The 27,484-nt window shown below is 36.0% G+C and overlaps 1 protein-coding gene across 8 annotated transcripts in view; it reads right to left on the minus strand.

Moving 5' to 3' along the window:
* Nucleotides 1–12,618: 12,618 nt before the first annotated feature.
* Nucleotides 12,619–27,484, minus strand: part of Ythdf3 (YTH N6-methyladenosine RNA binding protein F3) — a 29,747-nt gene continuing 14,881 nt past the window's right edge. For 5 of the 8 annotated variants that reach the window (XM_085836013.1, XM_021157368.3, XM_085836016.1 and 2 more), the window contains 3 exons: nucleotides 26,602–26,634; nucleotides 24,399–25,997; nucleotides 12,619–15,710 (listed from right to left, as the gene is read on the minus strand). In XM_085836013.1, the coding sequence (XP_085692139.1) occupies nucleotides 15,687–15,710; nucleotides 24,399–25,997; nucleotides 26,602–26,634 (1,656 nt within the window). In that variant the 3' untranslated portion in view covers nucleotides 12,619–15,686. Of the gene's footprint in view, nucleotides 15,711–22,932; nucleotides 25,998–26,601; nucleotides 26,635–27,484 lie in introns of those variants that run through there. The other 3 variants (XM_021157369.3, XM_021157370.3, XM_085836017.1) reach the window with 2 other exon arrangements.

Raw genomic sequence — 27,484 nt, forward strand, 5'->3', positions numbered from 1 at the left:
AGCTAGCTACATTGGCCATGCATCTTCATTTTTGCTGATCTTCACTTCATTGAGAGTAGCACAGCAGAAAACTTCTCCTGGAGTCCCTCCTGGTCCTGCTCACTCATGCGGACTTGTGCCAATTTGGCAGAGGCCTGGCTGTTTCTGCCACCACTGCTGGTTAGTGTTTGCTATCCTGACACTACTGAACCAAACTGCTGATATCCTCACAACACAGATTAGATTTGCTCCAAAGAAATATTTCTAAACAAGTCCACTTCCCTGCATCTAATAGCTGTTCTTTTCGACTACCAATGCTGTGGTTGTCGAGAAAGGAGGTTAAAGAATTTAAGAACACGTGGAGCCTTCTTTTGCCTTCATAGGCACCAGTTATGCACTTGGTACACACACCTACATTCAAACAAAATGCCCACACACATAAATAAATACATCTAAAATTAAATAAAGCAAAGAAAATCATTTATAAGCATGCCCAGTAGCTTTTAGAGGATTCCAGATCCAGTTAACCTAGATAACCATCACATCACATCCATCCAAACAGAATACACCAAATTAAAAATACTCTTCCAAAAATTTTATTTCTCATGCTACCAATTCTAAGGTTATTTAGGTAGAGAAATTCTTCATAAAGAATGATGCTTTCTAAAGATCAAATTCTGGAAGACTTCTGAAAGTTCCAAACAACCCAGGTAATTCCTACCCCCACAGGTTACTGGCTATAACTAGGTAGTAAGATTCTGTTGCTGAAGATACCATATGTCCTGGTAATAAGACAAGAAATCAATCTGGAACTAGAAGCATTCTCCCTGAGTGCTAGCCCCCATAATGTCCAAAGGTGCCATGCAGGCTTCTTGGAGACAGCAGTCTTAATTATCTGTAGGCCCTGCATGCAACACAACTGGCTAGCCTGTATGTTACAGAGGTATCCAAGTGATTTGATTGGATTTGAGACTCACTCCACATAAGGAAAGCTACATCTAACACACTGTAAACCTAGTAAAAGGCCTGTGACTATGGTGTTGACTTGTAAGTAGTGACTGTTATTCTAGACAGGATTTATTACATTAGTTTACATATGATATAGACAGAGTAGTCTAACAGTTGCTAAGAATCTGGTAACTGACCAGTGTATCTCAATGCTGCAATACAAATCTGGTATTGAAAATCTGAAGGATTCCTTACACTGGTCTTCAGTTTAAATTGGAAAACAAGCAACAGCAGTGGAAATAACTGAGTACCTGCTGTGATTAGCAAGGGATGAAAGCAATAAAGCAGCCCTCTGCTATTATTTGGTTAAATAGACATGCTGTATTCTTCAAATTGCCTTCTAAACTTTTAATGCATGCCCATGTATTAGTGCTGTTCTCGGCTTTGGTCGAAGAAAGATTGGGCAGCAGTTACTGCAGAATCTTACAGCTACTTAAAATGCTAAAATTAAGGGACTGCCAATCTTAGGCCATTTAGATCTTATCCTTCAAAGTGCAGGGGACATCCTGAAACAGAGGATGGAAAGAATTTTAGAGCTGGGGGAGGGGGGAAGAGTATTGAAGGATGCTGTCATCTGGGTAACCCACATACCTACAGGAGCTATGATTTCCTACTTTCACAAACCTCCGCAAGATTGGACCCATCATCATTCCCTCAAGAATTTAGGGGCAGTTTCTAAAGGCTTTCTCTTCTTTGGGGTAGTTATTGGTTGCACATGAGGGCCCAAACCTCCCTGATAAGCTACTGGCAATTAACTGGATATTGGGGAAGAGACATAATATTCTATGGTATAGCCACCATTATGTTGTTCATTCATGGATTTATAAATATCCTCTCACCTATGCTCAGGCAGACAGCCCTAATCAACTCACTGTTGTCCTTTAGTAGCCTGCCCAAAATAAAGGACAATCTCTTTTCCCACAATTCCTGCCCATGCAGATGAGGTCAATGGACCAAGCCCTCTGAAACCATGACCAAAGTAAATTATCCCTCTATTTAGTAGTTTCATTCAGATATTTTGGTCATAGTAACTGATCCCACTGGTACTTTTTTACTCAAAAATCCTGTTAGCCAAATTGTGATAAAATCTTTTGAGTTTGCAACCTACTGAGAAAGATTCTGAGAAAGAAACTTAACTTTCTTTAGTAAGCTTTCTCACTTGTTAACAGCTTGTGAGGTTGTTGAGGAGAATGTAGTGTGTACATGTAAAGAGATATTGCCACTTAACAAGGTACAAGGCCTGTTTTCTATTTTGTCCATTTCCAGACAAGCTTTCTGACTTCAGTATCACAGATCATTTTTTTATACCTTATGCAATTCTTTTCTCGAGTCTTCCTTAACCATTTCTTTCCTGTTACTGCTCACTCATCGCAAAGCCAAACCCATATTCCTCACGCCTCCCCCAGAACAACCCACTTCAAAGAAATGTGTTTTATGGTCTCTAAACCACAGCAAAATAAAGGACCTAAGGAAACAATCATGCTCTATATTCTCTCACTGTTCTGCAGGTTGAACAGACTCAACAGAGATATTGTGCTGGTTGGGGGCGGGGGGTGGGGGTGGGGTGACTAAAGCCATTTAAAGGTTTTCTTGGGTTCTGAGATGGGCCTGGCAGTCTGCATGCAGTATCATGTGTGTTCTCCAATAGCATAATCAAATGTATATACATCCCATCCACTATGTTCCTACGCTTACACAGTCCCAAGGGGACTCAACAGGGAACTAGGCATGACAAAGTAATTATGGGTAACTTCATCCATTGGTGAAATTCCAAAGGTTTAACAAAAACACCACTGAAAATACCTACTACTATACTAGCATACTGATCTTGGCAAAGGCTTTGGCCATGGTGACTCAGATGTGTATACTGGGCAACTCCACAAACTGTGTTTCAAATTTATTCAGATATACTTTCTTTTACTTCATTTCCCAAGACAACTAGGCAAGATTTAAAACAAACGATGAGATACCAACTACCACTTTGCTGCTGATAAAAAGCAAAGTGTAAGGAGTAGGGTGGGAATGGACAACAAAAAATATAGAAGTTTACACCAAGCACATAACCAACTCTTTACTGTGAGAAACTGTAGCAGCTGGCAATGAATTGTTATAACATCTGTTTCTGCCATGCATTTCACTCACCCTGGAATGGCAGCATTTCATACTGTTGCAGAACTGAGAGCAGGAAGCAAGTCACAGCAAAGTAAAGTCTGCTGAGGGTCTAGCTGTAGATCAAAGTACTTCTAAAATGCAGGAAAAACAGCCTGACTAGATCACTTTACATAAATGACAGCAATTAGATACTTTCAAGAATTATCAGACTTGGATAAAAGCCATTGGTTGATTCATTTATTGTTCACTCAAAAATATGCATTGAGAAGATCCTGATACTGAGCAATAAAATGTGCTTACCATTTCAAAGCTTAAGCATAATGAAAGTTAGAAGTGCGGAAGTGCATGTAAAAGGTGTGACTGTTAAAAGTGCAAGACCACACACTTTGCCCGAACCAGCAGCACCACAGTGACCTCTCTGCTTTCCTTCTGTGAAATAAATCCTTAAGGCCCCAAAGAGACAACATAAAAAATTTCCCTCCACCAAGCCTGAGTTCAGTTCCCAAGACATGGTGAGAGAGAACCAATTGTGACAAGTTCTCTGACTACTGCATGTGCATCATGTTCTCATGCAACATACACCCACACAAAACATATAAATAGAATTTTCAAGGTTTAAACATCTGGTTTCTTGCTAGTAGGATTAAAAAAAAAAAAAGAGGGTAACATAAACATCTAAATGGCCACTTTATATTCTTTAACTGTATTCCCAACGGGGTGTCTGAAGCCAACATTTACAACCACCTTTTAGCAAAATCACGTCTCTGGGGAGACATGTGGGCCACCTAAAGTATCCAGGCATAGTTATAATTGATCATCCCAGTAATTGGCTGAAGTATGGCTCAAAGTGAATGATACAGAAATACTTCCAAGTTTGGATGCGTAAGTCAGCTATCCATGGCTCTCCATGTGGCAGCAGGGGAGATGAACCTTCTAATTTCTAAATCTTAATCACTCAACACCATTGTTGTGTTTTATAAAAAGAGGATGAGGTATGTTTGGTGGAGACAAGGTATGGGGTGGGTGAAAGGGGTGCTTCTGAGGGCCCATGCTGAGGCATCCCTTCTCCTGAGGAACCAGATAGTATAGTATAGAATAGAATTTATTCAGGGATGGGGAGGGGAGTTCAGAAAAAGGCAAAGTGGAGGGTGGAAGGGAGAGAGAGAGAACAGGAGGAGGAAGAGCAGAGAAATAGAGACTGGCCATGAGCAAATGGAGTGGGGAGGGGAACCGGGAGAGAGAGAGGGCAGGAGCAAGAGGAGAGAGCAAGAACAAGAGGGCAAGAGAGTGAGGAGGGGGCAAACAGCCCCCTTTACAAAGAGTAGGCACACCTGGCTGTTGAGCATAGACAAAATGCCAACAGGTAACAATTATATTTTTTTTTTTGGTATTTTCCAAAGGGCTAATGTTAAAGGCCATGTTAAGGGTTGGTAGGATATGGAAATTAGACCTATTAGAAGGTCCTTGGGCCCCTGGACTAAGCTCTTCAAAGTGTCTCTTGTTTTCTGGCTCTGAGCTCTGTCCTACTGTTTGCCACTGTGATTACTACCCCTACACAAGTACACCAATAGTATCAGCTCCTCAGCTCCTCACAATGCTGAGACAGAACAGCCTGAGCTGAGGCACTGGATGGCAGCTTAGCTAAGATAAACTCCACCCCAAACAAACCAAAACACAATTAGGATTAATACCATAGAGAGGCAGACATTGATAATCCAGATTCAAACAATGGGGTCATCTCGAAAATTTGGATTAAACTATGATTACTTTTATCATAGGAATGAGGAGGATGATTTACAGAGCAGATGGGGAAAGCCTTGATTTGTCTTTCTGCTTTTGTAATCCCTCAGTGTAGCAGTATCCACCTTGATAAAGACTTTTCCTGAATATTGATAATTGAGATGAGAAAGCTTAAATCGAAACATTGTATTTTATAGATCTGGATAACCCCAGAACACATGGAAAAACAACAACACAGCAGCATGTGGCTCTAATTCCACCACCTCAAATACAGCCAGATCTCTTGGGGCACCTTGGCCAGCCAACCTATAAAGATAGGTGAGTTAGGTAGACAGCATTCATTTCTTGAGCACCCCAAACAATGCCCAAGACTTCCACACACTTTTAACTTCTATGAGTGCATGCACACACATGCACGCGTGCGCGCGCGCGCACACACACGCACACACATTTACACACACAAAGTAAAAGTCTTAAAAAGCATAATTTGAAGCAAAAAAAAAAAGCCAACAATTATAATGGAAAATGAAAATTAAGTCTCAATAGCTCCCTCTGCTGTCCATTTCTGTCACTGTTTATTTTTTTTAAACTGGATGCCAGATTAGGCAGATTTATAAAAAGACTTACTGCAATACCTGACTTAAAGCCTGCTCCTGCATCATTTATTCAGCTTTTTTCCTGTATACTAGATTACAAATAAGAATAGAGTATATTATGCTTAACTTCCAAATTTCATTTGTGTAAACAAATTTGGCCATAAGAATGTTGAAAAGACACTTGCTGTAAGAAGGATCTATGGGGGGGGGGAGGGGTCTACATTTGGATACAGAGAAAGAAAACAAACAAACAAACAAAAAAATCAAGCTGTAGCCACATTAGGAAAAACAAAAATTCTCAGAAATGCCAGGACTATCTCAGATCTTCAAGATGTATTCATTTAATTCACTTGTCAATTTTAAAGTTGTTCTCTATTCTACAATACCCATCTGTCAACAACTAAAAACCAACCTTGATTATAGATGACTTTGAAGTGGGAACTAGAAAGTTTAGGCTTATAGCACCCCTGTGGTCACTAGGAAATAATTAGGACTGAGGCAAATTCTGTACATGATTATCATGTACTTAAATTCTCAGTCAAAATTGCCAATCTAGTATTTGTTAACCTTAGAGTGTGGAAAACTGTTCCCTTTGTCAAATCTAGCTCCTGACATGACTCTTGCCTAGAAATTTTTATCTATGAAATCCTAAGCTCAGAAAAGAACTTTTTTCTTTTGACCTTCGTACAACCATTCTGATTGTTTCTTATCAAAAGAAAACCAAGTCTTAAATAACATCTTTATTACCCTCACAAACACTCCTCTTGCTATATAAATCAGGACAGCAGGTATGCACCTGTAGATCATCTGAGCTCAAGAGATCAAGGACAGTCAGGATAACATAGTAAACAATTTCAAAACATCAAATCTAAAGTAATTTTGCCCATTAAACATATTAAATCTTATCAAAATGATGGGTGGTAAGATGATCAGAAGCTAAAGGAAAATCCAGCAATAAAATCTGACTGAAAATTCATTGTAACGAATATGCTCAGTGAAAAGTACACCTGATTGTGTGTAACAAGGCCAAGAAGAGATAAATGTTCCTGGTGAGTGGGCCAGAAGTTCTGTGTATGTTGGAGTTCATATAGCAATGTCCATCATCATCATCACCATCATCGTCCTCCTCCACTGAGCAGCATGGACACCAAGCAGTTCACCAGTGGGCACTAAGAAGAGACACTCTCAAAAGGAGTGCCAGTGCCAAAGGGACCAGAGAGGACACTGAGCTGTTTCATTTGCTTTCTTTTAACAAGAGATACTGTAATAGACTGAATGCTGTAGACAAGCCAGAATATTCTACTGTTCTAATCAAACAGTGTTTTAATATTTATTCTAATTTCCAATAAAATAAATGTCAGTACACAACCCACGTGGAAAAATCCTTTAATTTCCTCAATGTGTAGGGAGGTCTTGAGACAGAACTTGAGCCAAGGTGCTGGATGCCAGTCAGCCTACTATTTAAGAATATTCAACTTTACATCACCATGAAATTATGTAAACCCTTCAAATTGGACATACTGATGCAAATTATATGGCAAATCAACTAAAACAAGGGTTTAAGACGTAACATGAACAGCAAAGTTACCCAGAAACCAGTGGAAGGTTAGATATTTATGTCTTTTGAAACCTTAATCATTTTAATGCTATCCAAAATAACTTTTGTAAAACTCTTTTTAATTTTGATTGCTGTTATTCTTGGGTGTCAATTTAACTGCACCTGGTACTAATTAAAACCAAAATGACTAGGCACACCTGTGAGTGACTATGTTCTTAAATCAAATCATTTTAAGTGGGAAGAACCACCCCCCCTTTAACCCAGATCAGTCGAGGTGGGTAGATCCACCATTAATGTGGCCCATACCTTCTGCTGACAACCTATTTAAAGGACATGAAAGAAAGTTTTTGTTTGTTCTTTGCCTGTTTACTATTGTTCTCACTAGTAAGCTTATTCCTTCTCTTGGCATCAAAGTCTGTCTTCAGGATTCTAGCTGAAGACATGCAGCCTTGTGGACTGAACAGTTACTGGATTCTTGGACCTCCCATTGGTAGACAGCCATTGTTGGACAAGCTGGACCACATCCTGTCAGCCACTCTAATAAATTATATAAGATACAGAAAGACAGATAGTAGATTTAGCTCTATTTTATATATCTATATGTATATAAATATATATAATATACACACACACATATAACATTTAAGTTAATATATAAAATATATTATATATCATTATATATGCAGAGAAGGAAGCATCTTTGTATATGTAAGTTCTGAAGTTCTGTTCCACTAGAGAACCCTAATACAATTGTCTAAAACAATCAGCACTGATCAAAATTAGTTTATTTCTACATTATTTACCCCTCGTGTTTTTATTTCATGACCTTAAAAATAGCACCTGGGAAACAGAAGGGCACTAAATTAAAAAAAAATAAAATAAAATAAAAACATAGTTGAAAACCTGAGGCTACCTAATTTCATGACACATATTTAACCACTAACTCCCTATTACTTGACCAATTGGTAGAAGGAGATAGGTTGTTACATAAGTTCTGAGAAAGGCAAAAAATGGTTTAATTTCTTAAGCCAGTTCCCCAAACCTGGTATTCCATTTGTGTTAGACACTGAACTGTATCCAGGTACATTTCTTCTCTCCAACTTTTAATATAAAAGATGTTATTCAACACGCCTGAAATAAGTATGTAACGACCAGCATGTTGAACTTTCTAAGTGGCTTAAGTACTACTTCTCAGTTCTTTGCATTTGAAGAGGCGTAACAGATTATGACTACACATATACATGTGCAGTCAATCACATGCAAAAGGAGTCAACTTACTAACTACAAAGAAAAGATAAACTTCAGTACTTTAGTAAAATGTAATTAGGTTAAAATTTAACAAGAACAATGTTAAAGGAAACATGTCTGTTGAGAAATGAATTATAGAGCCAAGCAGTGGTGGCGCACACCTTTGATCCCAGCACTCGGGAGGCAGAGGCAGGCGGATTTCTGAGTTCAAGGCCAGCCTGGTCTACAGAGTGAGTTCCAGGACAGCCAGGACTACACAGAGAAACCCTGTCTCAAAAAAAAAAAAAAAAAGAAAAACAAAAAACAAAACAAAAAAAAAAAAATGAGAGAGAGAGAGAGAGAGGGAGGGAGGAAGTATAAAGAGTAATACATACAAACCTTAAACTGCTTAAAAATATACTTAATTGCACTGGTTAACATCAGTTCATTGTTTTCCTGAGTAAAGAATGTGCTGAGTTGATTTCCCTAATGTCTTTCCTCTGTAACCTCCTGTTATAATCTAAAATTTCTCAGTGCAGTGAGAACTGAAATTAGTTGCAAAGGCTAAATGCAAACTTCTCCATGTTTACAATTTTCCCAGAAGCTTTTACAGTTAAGTCTATCTGGACAGCTAACCTTTCTCAGGTATATTCAAAGCAGCCAAATTACTTTATAAACAATTCTGTCATACTTGATCAATTTATATACTTACAACTTCTAATGTAAACAAACACAATGCGAGAAAAGAGCTTTTTAAAAAAAGCACAAATGACTTTTGAGAAGGACAGAAATGCTTTTGAGTATCTGCAGGAGATGATACAAGGACTCCTCCTGGATGCTCAAGTTCAGTATTAGATCACTGCAAGGTTCTTCAAACACATGTACAACAACATCTAGCTTCCTGTAATATCTGACACAATACAAATACTGGTAAACAGCTGCTATCCTGTAGTTCAGAGAATAACAAGAAATATACAGATTCTACAGAAAAATGATTCTGAATAACTCTAATACATAGTTGGTCCTCAGACTTAAGAATTAGGCAGATGGACACCAACACCTCAGTTAAAGCACTTCCCAGACAACACAAAGCCAGTTAGTGCTGTGAACCCAAGTAAAAGCACGCTTATTGGAATTAGTATGTCTATCACTACTACTCAAAACTTTTATAGTGAAGGTTAACAATTTCATTTGCAAATAAGTATTTTTCTTAGTACTAGAATAAGGTAGACATTTCACTGAGTGTGACAAATGACGTAACACAGGCACATTTATTTCAGCTCTGAAATGTGACTGGTCAGAGAAATCTATAGCTTGCCTATATATTTAAATGATAGCATCAAGAGCCATTTGTAGTAAAGAAAAGACAAGTTTCTACTCTCTGGGAATTTTTCAGCTGTCTATGGACTTCTCTTAACCTTTATTTCTATAATTTACTCCATATTTACAAAAATCTGTTTGACCTTTTCTTTTGTTGGGTGGGGTGTAGTCCATGCCCAAAGTTCTAGCAATGTTTGTATGCATGAGTATATATAAGGCTATGTGGCCAAAATACAATCTTGCCAGACAGGCCCACCCACTAAAAAGAGAATGTAGCAAACAGGATACATAACTAACAAAGTTTTGTAATACTACAGTTATTGGTCTCAGGTTCTCAAGAAAGCAGCAAGAAAGTTGTCCATTTCAACTACAACCTCTAAGTTGCACTCATGCAGTAAAGACTAAAATAACTTCTAAAGGTACAATAGACCCTGAATTCTTCATAAATAGAAAAGGATAGTTAATATTTGAGGTCTTAAAGTAAGCCCAAGGATAGAAACTTATGATATTAGCTCATTTAACCATTTTGAAATGTTATTATCATTATTTTACTATGTGTTCTCTTAAGGCACCAGAAAATGCACTGGGGTAATTACTACCTCCAAAGCTTATGTTCTCAGCTACTACATTAAAAATCTAGTTATAACTGTCTCCTGAGAGGCTCTACCAGTGCTTGACAAATACAGAGAGGTGGATGCTCTCAGCCAACCATTAGAATGAATGCAGGGTCCTAAATGGAGTAGCTACAGAAAGGACCCAAGGAACTGAAGGGGTTTGCATCCCCACAGGAGGAACAACAATATGAACTAAAGTACCCCCAGACCTCCCAGGGACTAAACCACCAACCAAAAAGTACACATGGAAGAGAGGTAGGTGAAGAAGAGAGATAGGTGGTCGGTGTGAACAGCATCTATTTCTTACCTCCTCTTCTATCATTCCATCTGAGCCCTCAGTCTACTAAAATAATTCCTGCATTCAGAGTTAGTCTTGCCCATTACTGAATCTTCTCTGGAAAAGCCTTCTCTCATGGAAGCACCGCAGAGGTGTCCTTCTCAGTTCAAGCAAGCTGATATTCAGCCACCATATCCTTGTCTCAGAAGACAGAGGAAAGCTTAAGTAGGTCAGCAGTAGAGTACCTGAATAGAATATACCAGACTCTACATTTAACCTCAGATAAGGCAGTACACAAAAGTAACTTTATATCTAACAAATTACACCTCAAGACAGGTGCTAAGTGTATCATCAACACAAGTTACAAGTTATGCATCCTTGGTATGTGACAGGAAAAAAGAGGACTAAGTGTGTAGTCCTCCTCCCTAAAGCTTATAACCCAAATAAATGAAAATTATCAGCCAGATTCCAAAAGAGGAACATTCTACACACTATCATCATCATCAAACAGAAGCCCACGAAATGATCTCAACCAAGGAGACATGAAAGCTACATGTGCCATGGTATTCTTGATAAGATCCCAAAAAAAGGGGCAGTAGATAAAAACTAAAAAACTAATATGTACAGTTTACTAATGAAGAATCTATACACACTAATTTCTAGGTTATGAGGAACGGTGGGAGATGGGTACAAAATAGAACACTGGCTACTCTCTTTCCAGATTTTCTATAAAACTAATTTCTAAGTTATTAAGAACTGAGATGGATAAAAAGCAATTAAGAACTTTGGATATTGTCTCTCCCGATTTTCTCTAAACAGTTCTAATCTGACTTATGAAGAATAAAAAAATATTGTGAAATGGCAGAATGAAAAAAAAAATGGATGTCTTTGGGACACATGTTTAATACTTTGAATACAAAACACAAAAACCATATGGGTGGCCACACTACTTTCAAAGTAGTGTGACATTGTAGACTCACAATAGGCTACAGCACTAAGTATCTAAATTAACCATGTTACAAAATCTCAGAAATGCACTATCTTAGCTATGTTCTATTTGGTGGCTAACACCAAATGGCTCAGTTCCACCCCATTAGTTGGATGTATTTCAAGTATCTTTATTTCTATGCCCCCTAGATGCAATTCTATTGCGTGTCTCAAAAATGGTACAGTATGTTAAAAATCAAAGCTTAATATATGGAATCTTCAAATGTATGTTCTTTGGAGGACCAATTAAGATGGCAGTAATAGGTTTTCATGAAAATAGTTGTTCACTCACATTTAGCTCTACTATTACATAGATAACTAAAATGAAATGTATTCTGATTTTGGTACACTAATGAATAAGCTATACTTAACCTACCACCACTATAAATAGGTACACAAGAATTCTGTTTATCATTTTAGCAGGAGGAAAAACCTACTACACTCCTGAGACTATGTACTAGCTCGTACTATATAAGTAGAAAGTAAAGATAACCACCTTGAGCCATTCTAACTGTAAGTGTATCTTAGTTTCTAGAAGAGAACCCCCAAATCCAACACTAAGAAGCAAGATCAGTGAAGAGTAATCAGGTTCCAACTATAGGTGAATAATGACTGTCCTCAATTCTATGTACACTGATGAAATACATTCTCTTGGGGAGATCACCAAAAAGTGACTCCTGATACACTGCAGCTACTAGGGGCATCTGACACAGGGGTAATTTTTATATACACACAGCTAGTTTGAGAACACAAAACTAAATTTTTAGTTTTCTCATCTATACCAATGCTTTACAGAGAACTAAGTTAATAATCAACATACTATCCAGAATTACCATGACCCTAACATTTAATTCCATTCATTCTAAAAGACAATGTAAAATCTGTTAGAAAAAGCATTCCTTGGAGCCAAAAGATAGGTTCTTAGACATCTGGAACCACTACTTCCTCTTACTACATTAAAAAATAATAATAAAATAAAAATAAAAAAGCCTTCTCTATCTCAAGTATTAAGAACATATAAGTAAACAGGCTGATTAGACAAAGGGATCCTATCCTCCCTGCCTTTAATTCACTTCATTTAAATTGCTGACTAAAATGAGGAACTTACATGCATTTGTCAATCAGGAAAATAGGTAAGTAAGTTATTTTCTAGCAGGCAGCATATATTTATAAAGATAGCTAAAAAGGAAAGAACACCAATTAGAGTGAACAATTTTTATTGAAACCCTCAAAGATTAAAGAGGACCAAAAGATGAGTTCGGTACCATAACAAAAAAAAATCTCACCTACTGTACCATCATTCACAGGAATGAACAAACCCAAACACGACAAAATTTAAATTCTCATGTAACTGCTACACGTGAAATGTAAATGAGCTAATCATTTCATCATACCCTTCCTTTAATCATAGGAAAAAGGGAATTTACATGGCATAACAAAAAATACACAAAATTTAATGAAAACACAATTCTCTTAAAATCTCACAAACTTACTTTTAAAGGATGCAGAACGCACTTGAAATGATTGAATGACTTAAGCTGATTAAGTTTTTTTTTTTTTTTTAACTGCAAACTGTTTCAACATCAGCTTAACCCCACATGCATGGTAGTCAAAAATAACACAGCTTTTCAATTAGAAAGATCACAGGTTAAAATGAGGAATTAAGCACTAAAAGTTTGAGTTTTTGTTGATTTTTTTTTAAAGGAAGTTTCAAGTACCAATATGTATAGTGAAAGAATACTAATTTTGGTTACTTTCCCCCTTACTGTTAAATATACAAACTATAATACCATTAAAAATAAAATACCCACATAAAATAACTTTAGTAAGAATCATTCAAATGACAACTTGGAAAAACACTGAGCAAGAAATCACAGGACCAATAATGTCTTAATTTAATATTATTCAAACATTTTATTATATATATACTCTTGTAGAGCTCAGAGTCTCTCCCTTTTGGTCCCCGCAGTTAAGAAACATTCTGTTGGTTGTACTTTAGAGACAACCAGTAATGATGTCATTTAATGGAAAATAATCTTACAATATACTGACTGACCAAGAAGGAAGAGAAGTTGGTGCTTTGGGGAATACTTAAAGTGAGAAAAACACAAAAATTACCAAGTGGAAGCTTTTGTCCAAAGGAATGCTGCACCCATTTCACATAAGATTAGAAATTCAGGTTAAAGGCACTGGGATGTTCTCTTCACCACGAATAGACTCTCAGCTGAGATTCACTGGCCCTGTCTGAGTCTACTGCAATCAGCCTGCTCATTGGGTATTTTGATGACATTTCTTACATAAAACCTAATGTAAATTAAACAAGACTGAATTAGTTTATAATGTATCTAGTTTTATAAAAATATCCAGAGTTGCTAATAAAGCACCAAGAAAAAGAGAACCTCAGGGGGAGGACTCAGCTCCTTCCTACAAGGTCACCCTTTTTACAGTTTTCTCTAGTAGGAGCTCCAGAATGACACGTGTCATCTTTAAAATGTCCTACTTATACAATCTTAAGGATATAGAACATTGCTGTGCTGACTATACCCAAATGCCAACTTTCATTATAAATAGTTAAGAGACATATTACAAGATTTCATGGCTTAGTCTCAAAAATGTAAAATAGGTGCAATTTTCCTTTAAGAAAGTTTTCATTCTGTAATATACCATTAATATTTTTGTGTTCCCTTCAGTAAACACTGATATAACTACACTGGGACTAACAAGTAACTGTGAAGTAGCTATGGTCATTTACAAATACTGTATTTTAATAAGAAAATACAGTATTTGTACATCCTAAAACATTTTATAAAAATTATATAAATCAAAGTTTCAAAGAAATATGTGTCATGAGGCTTTCAAATTGAAGTGAGCAAAGACAAGAGCAAATGAAAATATCTCTAACTATGATGTAAACATAAATGAACTAATGCAGATCAAAAAGACATTCAAATCTACTGTATTGCTATTTTCACCCTTAACATATCATTCTACATAGCTTTCTCCTTTCAAAACAGTAATATAAGGGGCAGGACATTATTTTCATAACCTTATACCGTCAAATCAAATACAGATGCACAACACATTCAATTATACAAAATCAATTTGTTTCAAGATACAAAATTAATGTTGATATGTAATTAATGAAAAAAATAGGATGTTAAAAAGATTATCTATAAGAATACCCAGATATATACTGTATTCCCATGTATATAGATCTCATCAATAAAACATCAACACATTCACTTAGATACTGATTTAATTCATGGATCAAGGCCATATTTTCAAAGTATTTTAAGGATGCCAGTACACTGCAAAAGCTGGAGAAGAGGTGAGAAACAGTATATGCTTACTAAACAAGAACTATATTTATCTAGTGAATACCTAGAGTAATAAATTTTTACTTCATGATAGCAATCAGGCTCGCAAACACCCAGAAATAGAATTTAAGGGTTTTAAATGTAGTTATAAAGGTCATAAAAAGTCTGATTAGACTGAGGTACATTTACTCAAAATGTTGAGATTCATTAAGTGGTAGAAACAAAACAATCCCTCAAACCAACGCATATTCTCAGTGTACATGTAACTGGAGAGGAGGGGGATGTGCATTAATTGGTGAAGCCCACCAGGCTGCATATTTGTTACATCAAATAGTTTGAAGACAAGGGAAATGTTCTAATATATAATTTTAGATTATGTACTGTTTGGCTAAAATAGAGCATAAGGTTGCTTTGCCATATTAAAAGTTTGCTACAATAATTTCTCACATAAACATTCAGACTTGAACTCCAGGACTAAATATGGCATGATTATTTTGCTTTTAATCTGTCAAATAGCTAAAAATTGACAATTTAAAAACTACAACAATGAAAAGATTGAAGCAGTGAGACTCTTACATCATTGAACCACTTCTAATGGATAACTGTTAGTACTTAACAAATTCAAAGAGTTAATGAATCCTTGCAATTCATTCAGTCTTCTGTGCCTTAGCTAGGATGCATAATTACAAAAGACAGCAGGTACTGGTAAAAGCTTCAGGACACAAAGTGCTTGATGAAGTTACAGTTCTCAAGTGTGTTTGGTGAGAGAATAAGGGCAGATGCGCTGATGAAAACCATTACAAGAAGAATCAATTTCATGTTAAAGGGTTCAAAGATGTCACCTTAAGCAGAAAACAAAAAGCTTTAATAACATCTTCTTTGACTTATTAGGCATTTCCAGAGTCTACATCATTAGTGTTGTCATTTTAATAGGACATCTCCACACGGTGGTTATTGCTTGTTTCTATTTCTCTCCTGAAAGAAAAATATAAATGTTATAACAAAATATAATCACTATGAAGTGATTTTAACTATAGGTACATATAATGTAAATCATTTCTAGATATAGCTCTTCAAATACTAATTATCTCTCTCCATATATCACAGTGAGATGATCATTACAAACCTCTTAAATAACTCCAAAACTGAAGGCCTATTTCAAGATAGTTTATATTTACACCTTTATTTTACTACATGATTTAAGATGAGAACATTATGCTCTTTTTTTTTTTTTTATCCTCCCAGTGAAGTTTAGATGTGTGGTATACCAAATTAAAGACTAAGATGGAAACTTAAGTTACATTAAAGATACATTAAATTAGGAGTTCAGTATTAATTTTGAAATGACTCACATTCAATATATTATAACTTTTCACATCAAGAATAAAGGAGGCCTAAGACTGTCTACCAAGGAGTTGTTAGCTATATTAGGGAAAGAAGAGGAAGAAGAAATGAGAGGAGAGAAGTTAGAGGGAGGGGTAAACTACAAGGCTGCATTAGACAGAAATGTATGACAGGTAATCAGTTACAACAATTAGGATAACTTATTATTTTAAAAATTACATGTTTCAGTTTAAACTGTAGTCAACGTTTATTGAATCACTAAAATACACAAATTATATACTTAATGCATCTCTCTTTATAAAGCATAACTTTCAATTGAAGGGACAGAACAGGAGATAGCAAGGAAAATATAGAAGAAAACCAAGAAAACTCATTTAGTCTAAGAGAAAAAAAGAGTAAAAGATTTCAGAAAATAAATGTAAAAATAATTTATTTTTATAACATGAGTCAACATAAACGTACACTAATCCAGAAAAATAAAACCTATAAGAATTCTTTAAATTTCACATTACATATTTATGAGAAACAAATCCAAAATACAAGGACAAAGAAAAATTAAAAAAAGAGAAACACAACACAAATGAGTGATGTCAGAAAAAACGGTCAACAGTCAGAAATGAAAGCTATTGCTATGGACAGAAGTGGCCATTTAAAAGGTGTAAGTGGCACACTCAAGTTTTCAAAAGCAATTTTATACTAAAGCAACTTATAAGAAATAGCTAACATTCATAATAGGAGAATGTAGCATGTTTTTTTTTAGTAAAACAGTAAACAAATATAAAAAGCACAGAAAACTGATATTAGAGTATATGATCACACTGCAACCCCGAATGCAAGCCTCATGACAGTCCAGGGTCACTGGACTTTTAAAATAAATCTGTGAGTGTGTGAGTGAGTGTGCAAGTGTGTGTGTGTGTGCGTGTGTGTGTGTGTGTGTGTGTGGTGTGTGGTGTGTTGGGAGTGTGTGTGTGTGTGTGTGTGTGTGTGTGGTGTGGTGTGTTGGGAGTGTTATATAGGATCAGAAAGAGAGCCTCTCCCCAAAACAGTGTGTGTGTGTGTGTGTGTGTGTGTGTGGTGTGGTGTGTTGGGAGTGTTATATAGGATCAGAAAGAGAGCCTCTCCCCAAAACAGTGTGTGTGTGTGTGTGTGTGGTGTGGCGTGTTGGGAGTGTTATATAGGATCAGAAAGAGAGCCTCTCCCCAAAACAGTGCAGAGAATAAAGGAAAACAACTGACATCAACTTTTAGCATCCGCATGCACAGACAAGTGCATTCACAGGCACACACATACAACTAATGTATAAATTTGGCAGTATCAGTGGATAAAAAACATAAGCTAACAACAGTAAGCAATTAAAACAACTGAACATTTACAAAACCATGCATACAAATGGACTTAACAAGACAATGAAAATTAGAACACTCTCATAATAAGACAGGAAATATTCCTTTGGAAGGGGAAGAACAAAAAAGTACTACCCTAAAACCAATTAAGTTTGGTTTAGTATCAACCAAGGAATGAATTATACATCTCTACAAAGTAAAGACATTTGGCAACCTTTATTTATATGATGAACAAAATATAGCAAATACATGTTTAAGAACACCAAACATTCAAATGCAAGGTGACGTGAGTTGACTTGAATATACTATGTCTGTTAGCAGAATTCTCAAAAACTTCCAACAAACAAATGTTCAAATGTCTAAGAATATTCTTAGTAAACTGAAAATTTCCTTCCAGGACCCACAAAGTCAATGTCAATCAGAAATTATAGAACATTACAGTAACTTAGTAAAACTTGGTGGGAACTTTTTTTTCTATGAGCATCTAGTAAATAATACTTATTATACCTTATTATACATATTATATACTATAGTTATATATTAACACATAATTATATTGTTATAGACACTAAAAGGCAGTTTTACTTAAACTAGTAAAATGGAAAAATAGTAAAATGAAAGAATATTAAAATATCATTTTAGAAATATTGTAGCCATTGTGTGTAGCCTTTCTAAGGTTGGGTTTGACTCCACACCTAGTTCTTTAATCCTTTAGAGAGGCTACAGCTAGAATATCGAGGATACAAGGCCAGTCTGGGCTACAAAACAGGTCTGTAGCTGGCATAAGCTTCACTGCAAGTTTACAAAGTAAACACACACACACAAATGGCTAGAATATTCCTAAAATGATACTTTAATGCACCTTTATTACATTTTAATATAGCAAAATGTAACTTCTATGCTTAGATGCTTAAACTATTCATCGAGACGCTCTTAATTTGTTCTTTCTTAGTGTCTTGTTCAAGGATGTGTGCTGAATAAAGATTTTACAAATGTATGGATACGTTTTTCAAATTTCATTAAATTTCTATACTACTTTTTGCAAATTTCACCTACTGTAGAATACTTGAGCACCTGTTCTATGTTTTAAAACATCTCTCTTGCCACATCACCCAAAATCTAAAAAATTCACCTTGACTTTATACTTTCAAACCAAAATATTATTCACAAAATCATTTTACAAATATTGGTGTTTGTATACATGGGTATTTCTTGGAACTGGAGTTGCAGATGGTTATGAGTCACTATGAAGGTGCTAGGAATCTGAGTCCTCTGAAAGAGCAGCCAGTGTCTTATTCAATGAACCACCTTTAGCCCCATCCATATATATATATATATATATATATATATATATATATATATATATACACACACATATATTTTAAGACTTTAATGTATTTCAGGTTCCAAATAAAATTTAATATCTAATAATTATTTTTAAAATGTTCAGGAAAATCGTAAATCAAATCAGGTAACATGATTTCATTTAACCATATGGCTCATTTGTGAAAAAAAATTAAGTGTAATTATGGTAAGTAGCTTTAGAAACAGCTTTCAGTGTTATGTATTAAAGATTTTGTACAACTTCTCCCTTAAATGTGGACTAGACCCAATAAATACTTCCGTTTAGTCAACAGAACAGGAAACAGAAATAGGGTATCACTTCTGTAAATAAGCTGCAGAAGCTTTAATCCTATCTAGATATACACTGCTTCCTTATGTTGCTATTGTCTACCTAACTGCTACCTTTTGTTTGCTTCGGTTTTGTTTAATGTTTCTTTTGTTTTTGTTTTTCTTTTCTTTTTTGAGACCAGATCTTGTGTATGCTAGACTGGTCTCAATACACTAGATAGCCAAGAACAAGCTTAAATTCTTTACTCTCCTACCTTTGCCTTATGGAATGCCTCCTGAATACGGAAACTGCAGGCCTATTACTAACTACTAAGCATTGTTTTATTGTTTCTTGAATGCTGGACTGACATTCTACCAATAAAACTGATTCTTCAGCCTGGATGCATGGAGCTTATGGTCAGAAGGACCTTAAAAAAAAAAACTAATAAATCCCACAATACATATGGTCCTCAATTTGCTTAGAAAAACAATATGCTCATTAACTGAAATTCTGTTCAGTTTAATAATATGTAAAAACAAAGTAGGAAGGAAATTATCTTCCCCAAGATCTATGACTAATCTGATGAACTGGAGAGGTCATTTGTTTCCCGAAAGTTCCTTTGGATGGAGCACTAGAATATAACACAACCACCACAATCTGAAGGTAGGAAAAAAAGAAAAGGGAAAAAAAAAAAAAAAAAGGAAGGAAAAAGAGAAGAGAGTGAGAGAGAGTAGAGTGAGAGATTAAGAAATATCACAAAATGTTAATCAAAAGATACTCTGTCACAGCAACAAAAAACAAAACTAGGCCAGTTATTAAGACTAAAACCTGGGGCTGGAAAGACAGTTCAGTGGTTAAGAGCAGGAGCTCTTCTAAAAGACCTGGGTTCAAATTCCAAGAACTGACATGGTTTCTCAAACCATCTGGAAATCCAATCCCAGGGGATTTGATCCCTCTTCTGTCCTCCACAGGAACTGTATACATGTTTACAGGCATTCACAAAGGCCAAATACTAGCACATATAAAAATATAAAGGTTAAATTAAAAAAATACTAAAATTTCATACCAAATTGTTTGCTGATGTATTTAATTGGATTTATAAGAGTAAAATTACAAAGGATATAAAACAGATGATTCATTCAACACTAAGACAAAAATTTCTAAGGATTACGTAAAAAATTTCTAAGGATTGCCTATTCTCTATTAGTATGAGAGAAACTAAAATTTATATTGGACAAATACACTCAAGTCATCTTTATTTTCTTCTCATTTTCCAGGACTATATGAACTTCATCAAAGGGACAGTGCACACAAATAATTCTTCTAGAAGCAAGCTAAGATAATAAAGATCCTGGACTTGAGTAAACACTTGCCTAGAATTCAAGACAGAGAAAAATCTTTTCTCACATTTGCATTTTAAATTCATGCTGTGTTGTCATTATAACTTTGCTACTACTAGAATTCTTGATCAATTGGACACTATAATTTCCTACTACATTTTATATGTTCACCAAAGTAAGTGTTCTTTCTATTTCAGGACTTTAAATAATATGGCTAAGGCACTGTTCCTTAAATTACCATAAAATTTAACGATAAACTGTTACTTTCAGAAATATAAAAATATACATGTTTTTCCCACTATATCTCCTAATGTATAGCTAGAACTGAACTTTTATAACTTACTATTTGCACAAATGGAGAAATCAACAAGTAGCATTTATTATAAACACTGATCAACTAGTAAATAGAGATTAGACCAACAAAGAAGAAAAATTCCAAGATATTAAAACTTCACAAGAGATTCTTGAGGGCAGTGGTTCTCAACCTGCGGTCACCACCACTTGGGTAGGGGTCACATATACAGATATCCTGCCTATCAGATATTTGCGTTACAATTCATAGCAGTAGCATAATTATAGTAGCAAGAAAAATAATTTTATAGTTGAGTCAGCACAACATGAGGAACTGTATTGAAGGGTTACAGCATTGGGAAGGTTGAGGTGCACTGTTTTAGAACATTTACACAGTTGGCAGTATCTACTAAAACCTATGTGACCATCATTTTTTTAGATACTAAGAAATGAGCATAGAGCAGACTCTCCTGTTCTCAATTAGCTAATACACGTGTGTCAACAAAGATTATCCAGTTTGTCCTCTCATATTCCTCCCTCTGCTGAGACCTTCACAATCAAGTGATCATTTTGTTTGCTAGGCTTAACAAGACTCCTCTCCTGCTCTTGAGTAACAAACCTGTCATTGAAAATGTGTTCACAGTCCCTCAGTATGTACAGGGGACGGGGAGTTGGGGGCTATTTATTCAGTATTACCAATAGCTACCAGGATTTATCAGCATTTCTTCAACTTTTTTCTTTCCGTTGAAATGCTTCTTTTACCTTTTCTTTAAAAAGCAAAGAAAGAAAGAAACAAACAACAGCAAAACCAAAAAAGAACTATGTAGGCTAAATTCTCAGAGGCCAATTTCACTCTTCATTCCAGAGCCGGAGAGGAGACATTTCTTATTACCCTGCTTACCCTTCCTTTGTAGTGTCTTTTGCTTCAAAAGTTTTAAAGATTTTCTCTTTCATGTCTGTTCTTTTCTATCTTAAACTCACCTGATAGTGATTTGGAAGGCTGATTCAATCTGAAAACATGTGATCCTGAAATGGTTCCTATAATTATCCTTCCCATTGATTTTTTTTTCCTAGTGCTTAAAAAATTCACACCACTTCTCTTTCCACTACATCTTTTAACCTCTTATATTTTCATGTCCATTACTGTGCATTTGGTTAACTTCTTCAATTTGGACTTCTAAAACTTCAACAAGACCTAACACAAGTATAGGTATATTCCCACTAAACTGCTTGCTCACATTTTTGATCTAATAAGCATGTTTTAATTTTTCAATAACTTTTTATTACTCTGCTCCAATTATGTAGGAATGGGAATCCTTCCTACTAGACAAACTGTTAAATCTTTTGCGTGTGGTACATACATATGTTTGTATGTATATATGTATGTATACAATTGTATGCTTTTGAAGGTTCTCTACATAGTGCCAGCTGTCCTAGAACTCACTGTGTATGTAGACCAGACTGGTCCCAAACCCAGGTAACATCTGCCTCTACTTAATGAGTGCTAGGATTAAAAGTATGAACCACATGTGAGGTTTCTGTTTTATATGTCAAACTATCTTTTGATCCCTGAATTATCCTATTCTTTTTTCAACCTTGGTCATTTCATTAAACTTCATTTTACTCAAATATAATGAAAACTACCTGTTCAAATCTAAGAATGTATCCAAGATAGTACCTACATAAATACTGGCTGGCATAGATTTGTTTCGCAACTTCAAATTCCCTTGAAACTTCTCATTTTGAAATAAGAGGTCCTAACATTCTAAACTTTATATGGCAGACAGGATATTCTTCCACAAGAATCGTGTTGCCTAGAAAGCAAGCTGGAGAACTCCTACTTTCAGGAATGGGGAAAACTCAGTAAACGAAAACATCCAATAATAACAAGAAGATGAACATCAAAGTTTTACCTATTATAAAGGGGTCAAAAATTTAAAGCAAAGGCTGGGTTCAGTGGAGTACAATTGCAATCCCAGTTTTTGCAAAGCAATACCTAGCACCATTACCAGGGTCAAGAACCTGTTCCTAGATGGTCTGGGCCTGAGGGGAGAACCCACAATTAGTATTCTGCTTAACAGACATAACATCAAACTAATATAACCAACAAAACTTTTCATGTATGATGACTAAAAAAATACATTCACTTTTAATATAGACAGGCTTTAAGAAAATGCATTACTAAATTATTCTTCCTAAAACACTGGGAAATGAATTCAAAATACAGATATAAATGTAGGAAACGATAAAACAATATAAATGTAAAAAATTAAAGTTTCTTTCACTGTTTTAAAACACTAAAATTAATAAAACCAGAACTAAATTTTCACAATAGGTAGGAAAGAGATGTAAAAAGATACACGGTAGAAAAAGAAAAAGCTTCTAAGTATTTCTTGCCCCTATCTTTTCTCCTAGAAAATCTTATCTCATTTCAACACTCAGCTATGAAAGAACAAAAACCCCAAATCTGATTCTCATATCTCTCATCCATCTAAATTAAGTAAGTTCCTACCTGTATTTTTCTCAAAAATCTTAAAATAAACATATCCCCAAAACACATCTTTCCCCACATCACAACATCCACATTTCAAACCATTCTCCTGATCTTATAACAATTACAATCTATTTCACTGCTAAGCTAAAAAGACCCACTGGCAACTTCTGATCCTATTTTCCCCACTTCCCACATTTAACGAGAAAACTCTTAATTATATTTAGTAATTCATTTCAGCAGTCCACTGAGGTGTGAATGGCAGTCTGCATTACTCCAAAGCAGTTTCTGACAGTCCAGCATAGCAAAAGACTAGCACCAGGACTACCTAGGGTGCCTGTTAGAAATGTAGCTAAAGTCCATTACTAAATACATAAAGAGCTATGTTTCTAAAATAATCCAGCTCTTCTGAGCCCTAAGGTTTGGAAATTACTTTAGCTCAACAGAATTCATCACAGTACTCAAATGTTAACTGAAGCAATTTCTTCTGCTGCACATATAGAGAAGTCATACAATATTTGTTAAAAGAAATGAATCACTGTCATTTTTCATGAAGACAGAACTATGTGCCTTAAGATTAATTTTCCCACAAATATTTCCATAGTTTATGTTATTTATTCTTGCCTGTTTTCAAAAGAAACGTGTTTACTGAGTATGAAAAACTATTCATTTCCTACTCTCCCCATTCTCTTTATATCAGACCTCCAAATTGAAGTTGCAGTTCTGAAGAGAGTAACTCAAGCCAACCTTATCTAGAGACCAAACTCCAATCGTATACAAATATATGTAAATTCAGGAAGTTTCTCCATGTCTCACTGAAGGCACTTTAATATGAGACAATCAATGCTAAAGATCTAATTCTAAAATAGCCATGCCCTACCAAATCTAATGTCCCTTCCAAATGTCAAATTCTAGCTCTATTTTGTTACACCTGCTATGGTCCTATAAATTATATACTATAGTTTTGTAAAACACACACGCACACACTCAGACCACCTTTCTAACAGAACAAAGCAATAGCAAACATCTGAAAATAGTGCTTCAAACTTTGTTTTTTTTTTTCATCAAGCTAACAGTTAAGATCGAAAGGCTAAAGAGAGGGGATTAGAGTTCTGTTTCTTAAACTGTTGATTCCTTTCAGAATAAAATTCAGAGACTGTAAAACGTTTAAAGGAATACCATTCCACACACTCCACCTATAAGGAAGGATTCTCACACAAAAATTACTGGATTCTTTCTTACCCTTCGCATGGCTTCCTCCTCCTCTTGACGCTTTTCATAATGTGCAAAGTCATCAAAGATTGAGGTGGTATGCTTGAAAGTAGCGATTATTTTAAGCACTTGCTTTGCTTTTTCTAGGGGTACTTCTTGAGTGTCCCTTGAATTGGTTACTGGTTTGTTGTCATTATTTTCTAAGCGAATATGTCGTAATTGGTTATTGGGAACATCTTTGACAAAGATCCATTTAACTTCAAATTTGCCCTTCCACTTATCCTGAGACCAGACACCAGCATAAGCATTATAGTCTACAACAGACTTCATTTCAGCCACTCCACAAAAATGTCCACTGCCATTCACACTGAAGAGCAAATAGAGTGGGCCTTTCCCATTCAGGGAACGGTAAGCTGCATCCAAACGCTTATTACCATGCTCAGTACTACACCAGATAGAGTACTTGATGGAACGGTGTATATCATCCTCAGAATAGCTCTTAATTATAAACACACGTCCATTCTTCAGGTTCCAATCAAAGTCTTTGGGATTATAATTGTTTATGGCCTTTAGTTTTTCCAGCACTGGATGCACCTCTACACTAGAAGGTGAAGCACTAACAGGTACAACACCTAAACCAAAGTTTTCGCTGCCTGTTCCATTGTTCTGGTTGAAGCCGGTTCCCCTATTCCGAGGAGCTACCCAACGATTCTGCAACTGTGGCTGTTGAGACTGCACTTGGTGAGGCTGGGCCTGTGGCTGAGGTCCTTGTTGCTGCTGTGGTTGTGGTGGCTGAGGCTGCTGTTGAGGCAGTTGGCTTTGCACCAATGGTGGTGGTTGAATTAATGGCTGAGGCTGCTGGATTATAGTTTGAGGAGGCAGAACTGGTTGGGTTGGTGGAGCCTTTACCACTGACCCCTTTTCATCCCAAGTTCCAATATTCATGTTGTGTTTTATAGGAGGTGGTGGCACAGCAGAACCCCCAATTCCCACATTGCCCTTGGGTTTAAGTTTCGGCTGAGGTTTTGCAGGCTTTCTGGCAATAGCAGCCCAAGAAGTTGGTTTAGGTGCTGCACTGCTAACAGGGGGCACATTATTGGTTGCAATGCTAGTCATACCACTGCTGCTCAAGGCTGTACCTACAGTTTTTGTCACCGCAGCTGTCAGGTCACCACCAATTTTCAGTCCAGTCATGCCTTGCTCAATACTACTAATGCCAGGCACCTTACTCAAAGTATCATTGCCAAATCCGGCCTGTCCATCAGTAATAGCTCTCCCAAGAGAACTAGGTGGATAGCCGTAACTGCTACTATAAGCAGAATTTTGTGTTGATTGTCCCTGAGATCCACTTGTTCCCCATGTAGAGAAATCAGCATTACCAGGAAAAAAGTTAAATCCATGTTGACCAAGAAATGGAGGGGTATTTCCTAATGCCCCTGGTTGACTAAAAACACCATCTGGTATATAATGATGTTCGCCATTACTCATTTGTCCATAGGTTGTCAGATATGGCATAGGCTGATCTCCAGCCGTGGACCATGCTGCTTCCCCAAGAGAATATGGAAATCCAATGGACGGAGCATAGTAACTAGGCATATATGGATCTGACATTGGTGGATAGCTGTTATTCTGCAAAACAGAAGACCATAATCAGTAGTGAAATGTTCTCTTAAAGGGAGAAGAAAAAAGGTTAACTAAAAGACTGAAAGCAGTGTTAAGTGAATGAAAAAGACATGTGCCTGTTCTATATAACATTAAAATTTCAAATTAATGTTATAAGCAGAAATATTTACCAATGAGTACCGACACCCTATAGTTAAGTCTTGCTGCCCAGCTGGACTCAAATTCCCTCTACAGGAGACTGGCCTCAATCTCACAATCCCCACTTCTGCCTAAATGCTAGGATTATAAACTCTGACACCATGTCAGACTATGGCTGAGAAACTTTAAAATATTATAAATTACAGCATTTTTAGGCAGAAAGTATAGAAATAAAATGAAGATTGTGTTTCTGTCCCAATTTTAAAATACTAAAATTTCTACCAAGTATGCTTTGTAGACACAAAATTATAATTACATACAAAATTTAAACAAATCTGGAATGTTTGACAATAGAGGAATTAAATTGCAGTTTTTATGATGGAATGAATTCAGCCACTTAAATTTTGTACTTTAAGATAGAAAATGTACAATTGCTATACTCAGAGGGGAAAAAAATCAAGATTATGCTTACACAATGAAACAACTGTTTTGCTCTCCTATATTTCTGAAAAGAAATAAAATATATTATTTATCTTATTATTGCTCCCAAAAGTCATAGATTTAAAATGAAAAAAAAAAAATCCCACTTCCACTCAAGAGAGACCCCAAAGGCACTCAAAACAATAAAAGCTATGGCTAGAACTCTTTGGTTGCCCACTGGAAGCAGATGCTAAGACCCCACTACTAAAGATACATTTTTGGTTGTAATACACAAAGAAATCAAGGGGAAATAAATTAAAACTTTCCTCTCTACCTTTCTGCTGGCTAGCTTTCAGTGTCAAAAGACACTGGATCTTATGGGAGAAAAAGCATCAAGTGTGGACCCAGCTGTAGATTTGCAAACAATACCAATATGTCAGGCAAGATGTACTCAAGAGTGCAATGCTGGCATAATTGTTCTAAGAGGTAACCAATAGCTTTTTGCTTAGACAAACAGATTTTAGGTCTGCGGAATATAAATGTAATACTGGTCAAAAGATCATGCTTGGGAAAGGGAGGTCACCGGCCCTAAAAAGTAACCTATTACTGTCCCTTTTCTAAATGGATAGGGAGTCAAAATAATTATATTCATAAACTAACAATTCTTTCAGCACTGGTCAGAGAAGCTGGTTTGTAGCAGGGGGTAATTAGTATACAGGCAATCATAGCTGGTCCATGATCCAAGTGTTAAGAAGTGACTTGGGTGCTTAGCACTACATAAGATATTGTGATCATGTAAAAACCTCTATCTTCTGGACATTGTACAGCTGTTATATCTAGGAACTCTCAGGAACAGTGGCTACGTAAACAAAATGCACACAAGATTGGGTTCAAAGCATCTTATGGATAAGAAGAGACTACTCATAACCCATTAT

The sequence above is a fragment of the Mus caroli genome, unplaced genomic scaffold (assembly GCF_978045245.1).
Source record: "Mus caroli unplaced genomic scaffold, Mus_caroli_1 scaffold_3, whole genome shotgun sequence".
NCBI lineage: Eukaryota > Metazoa > Chordata > Mammalia > Rodentia > Muridae > Mus > Mus caroli.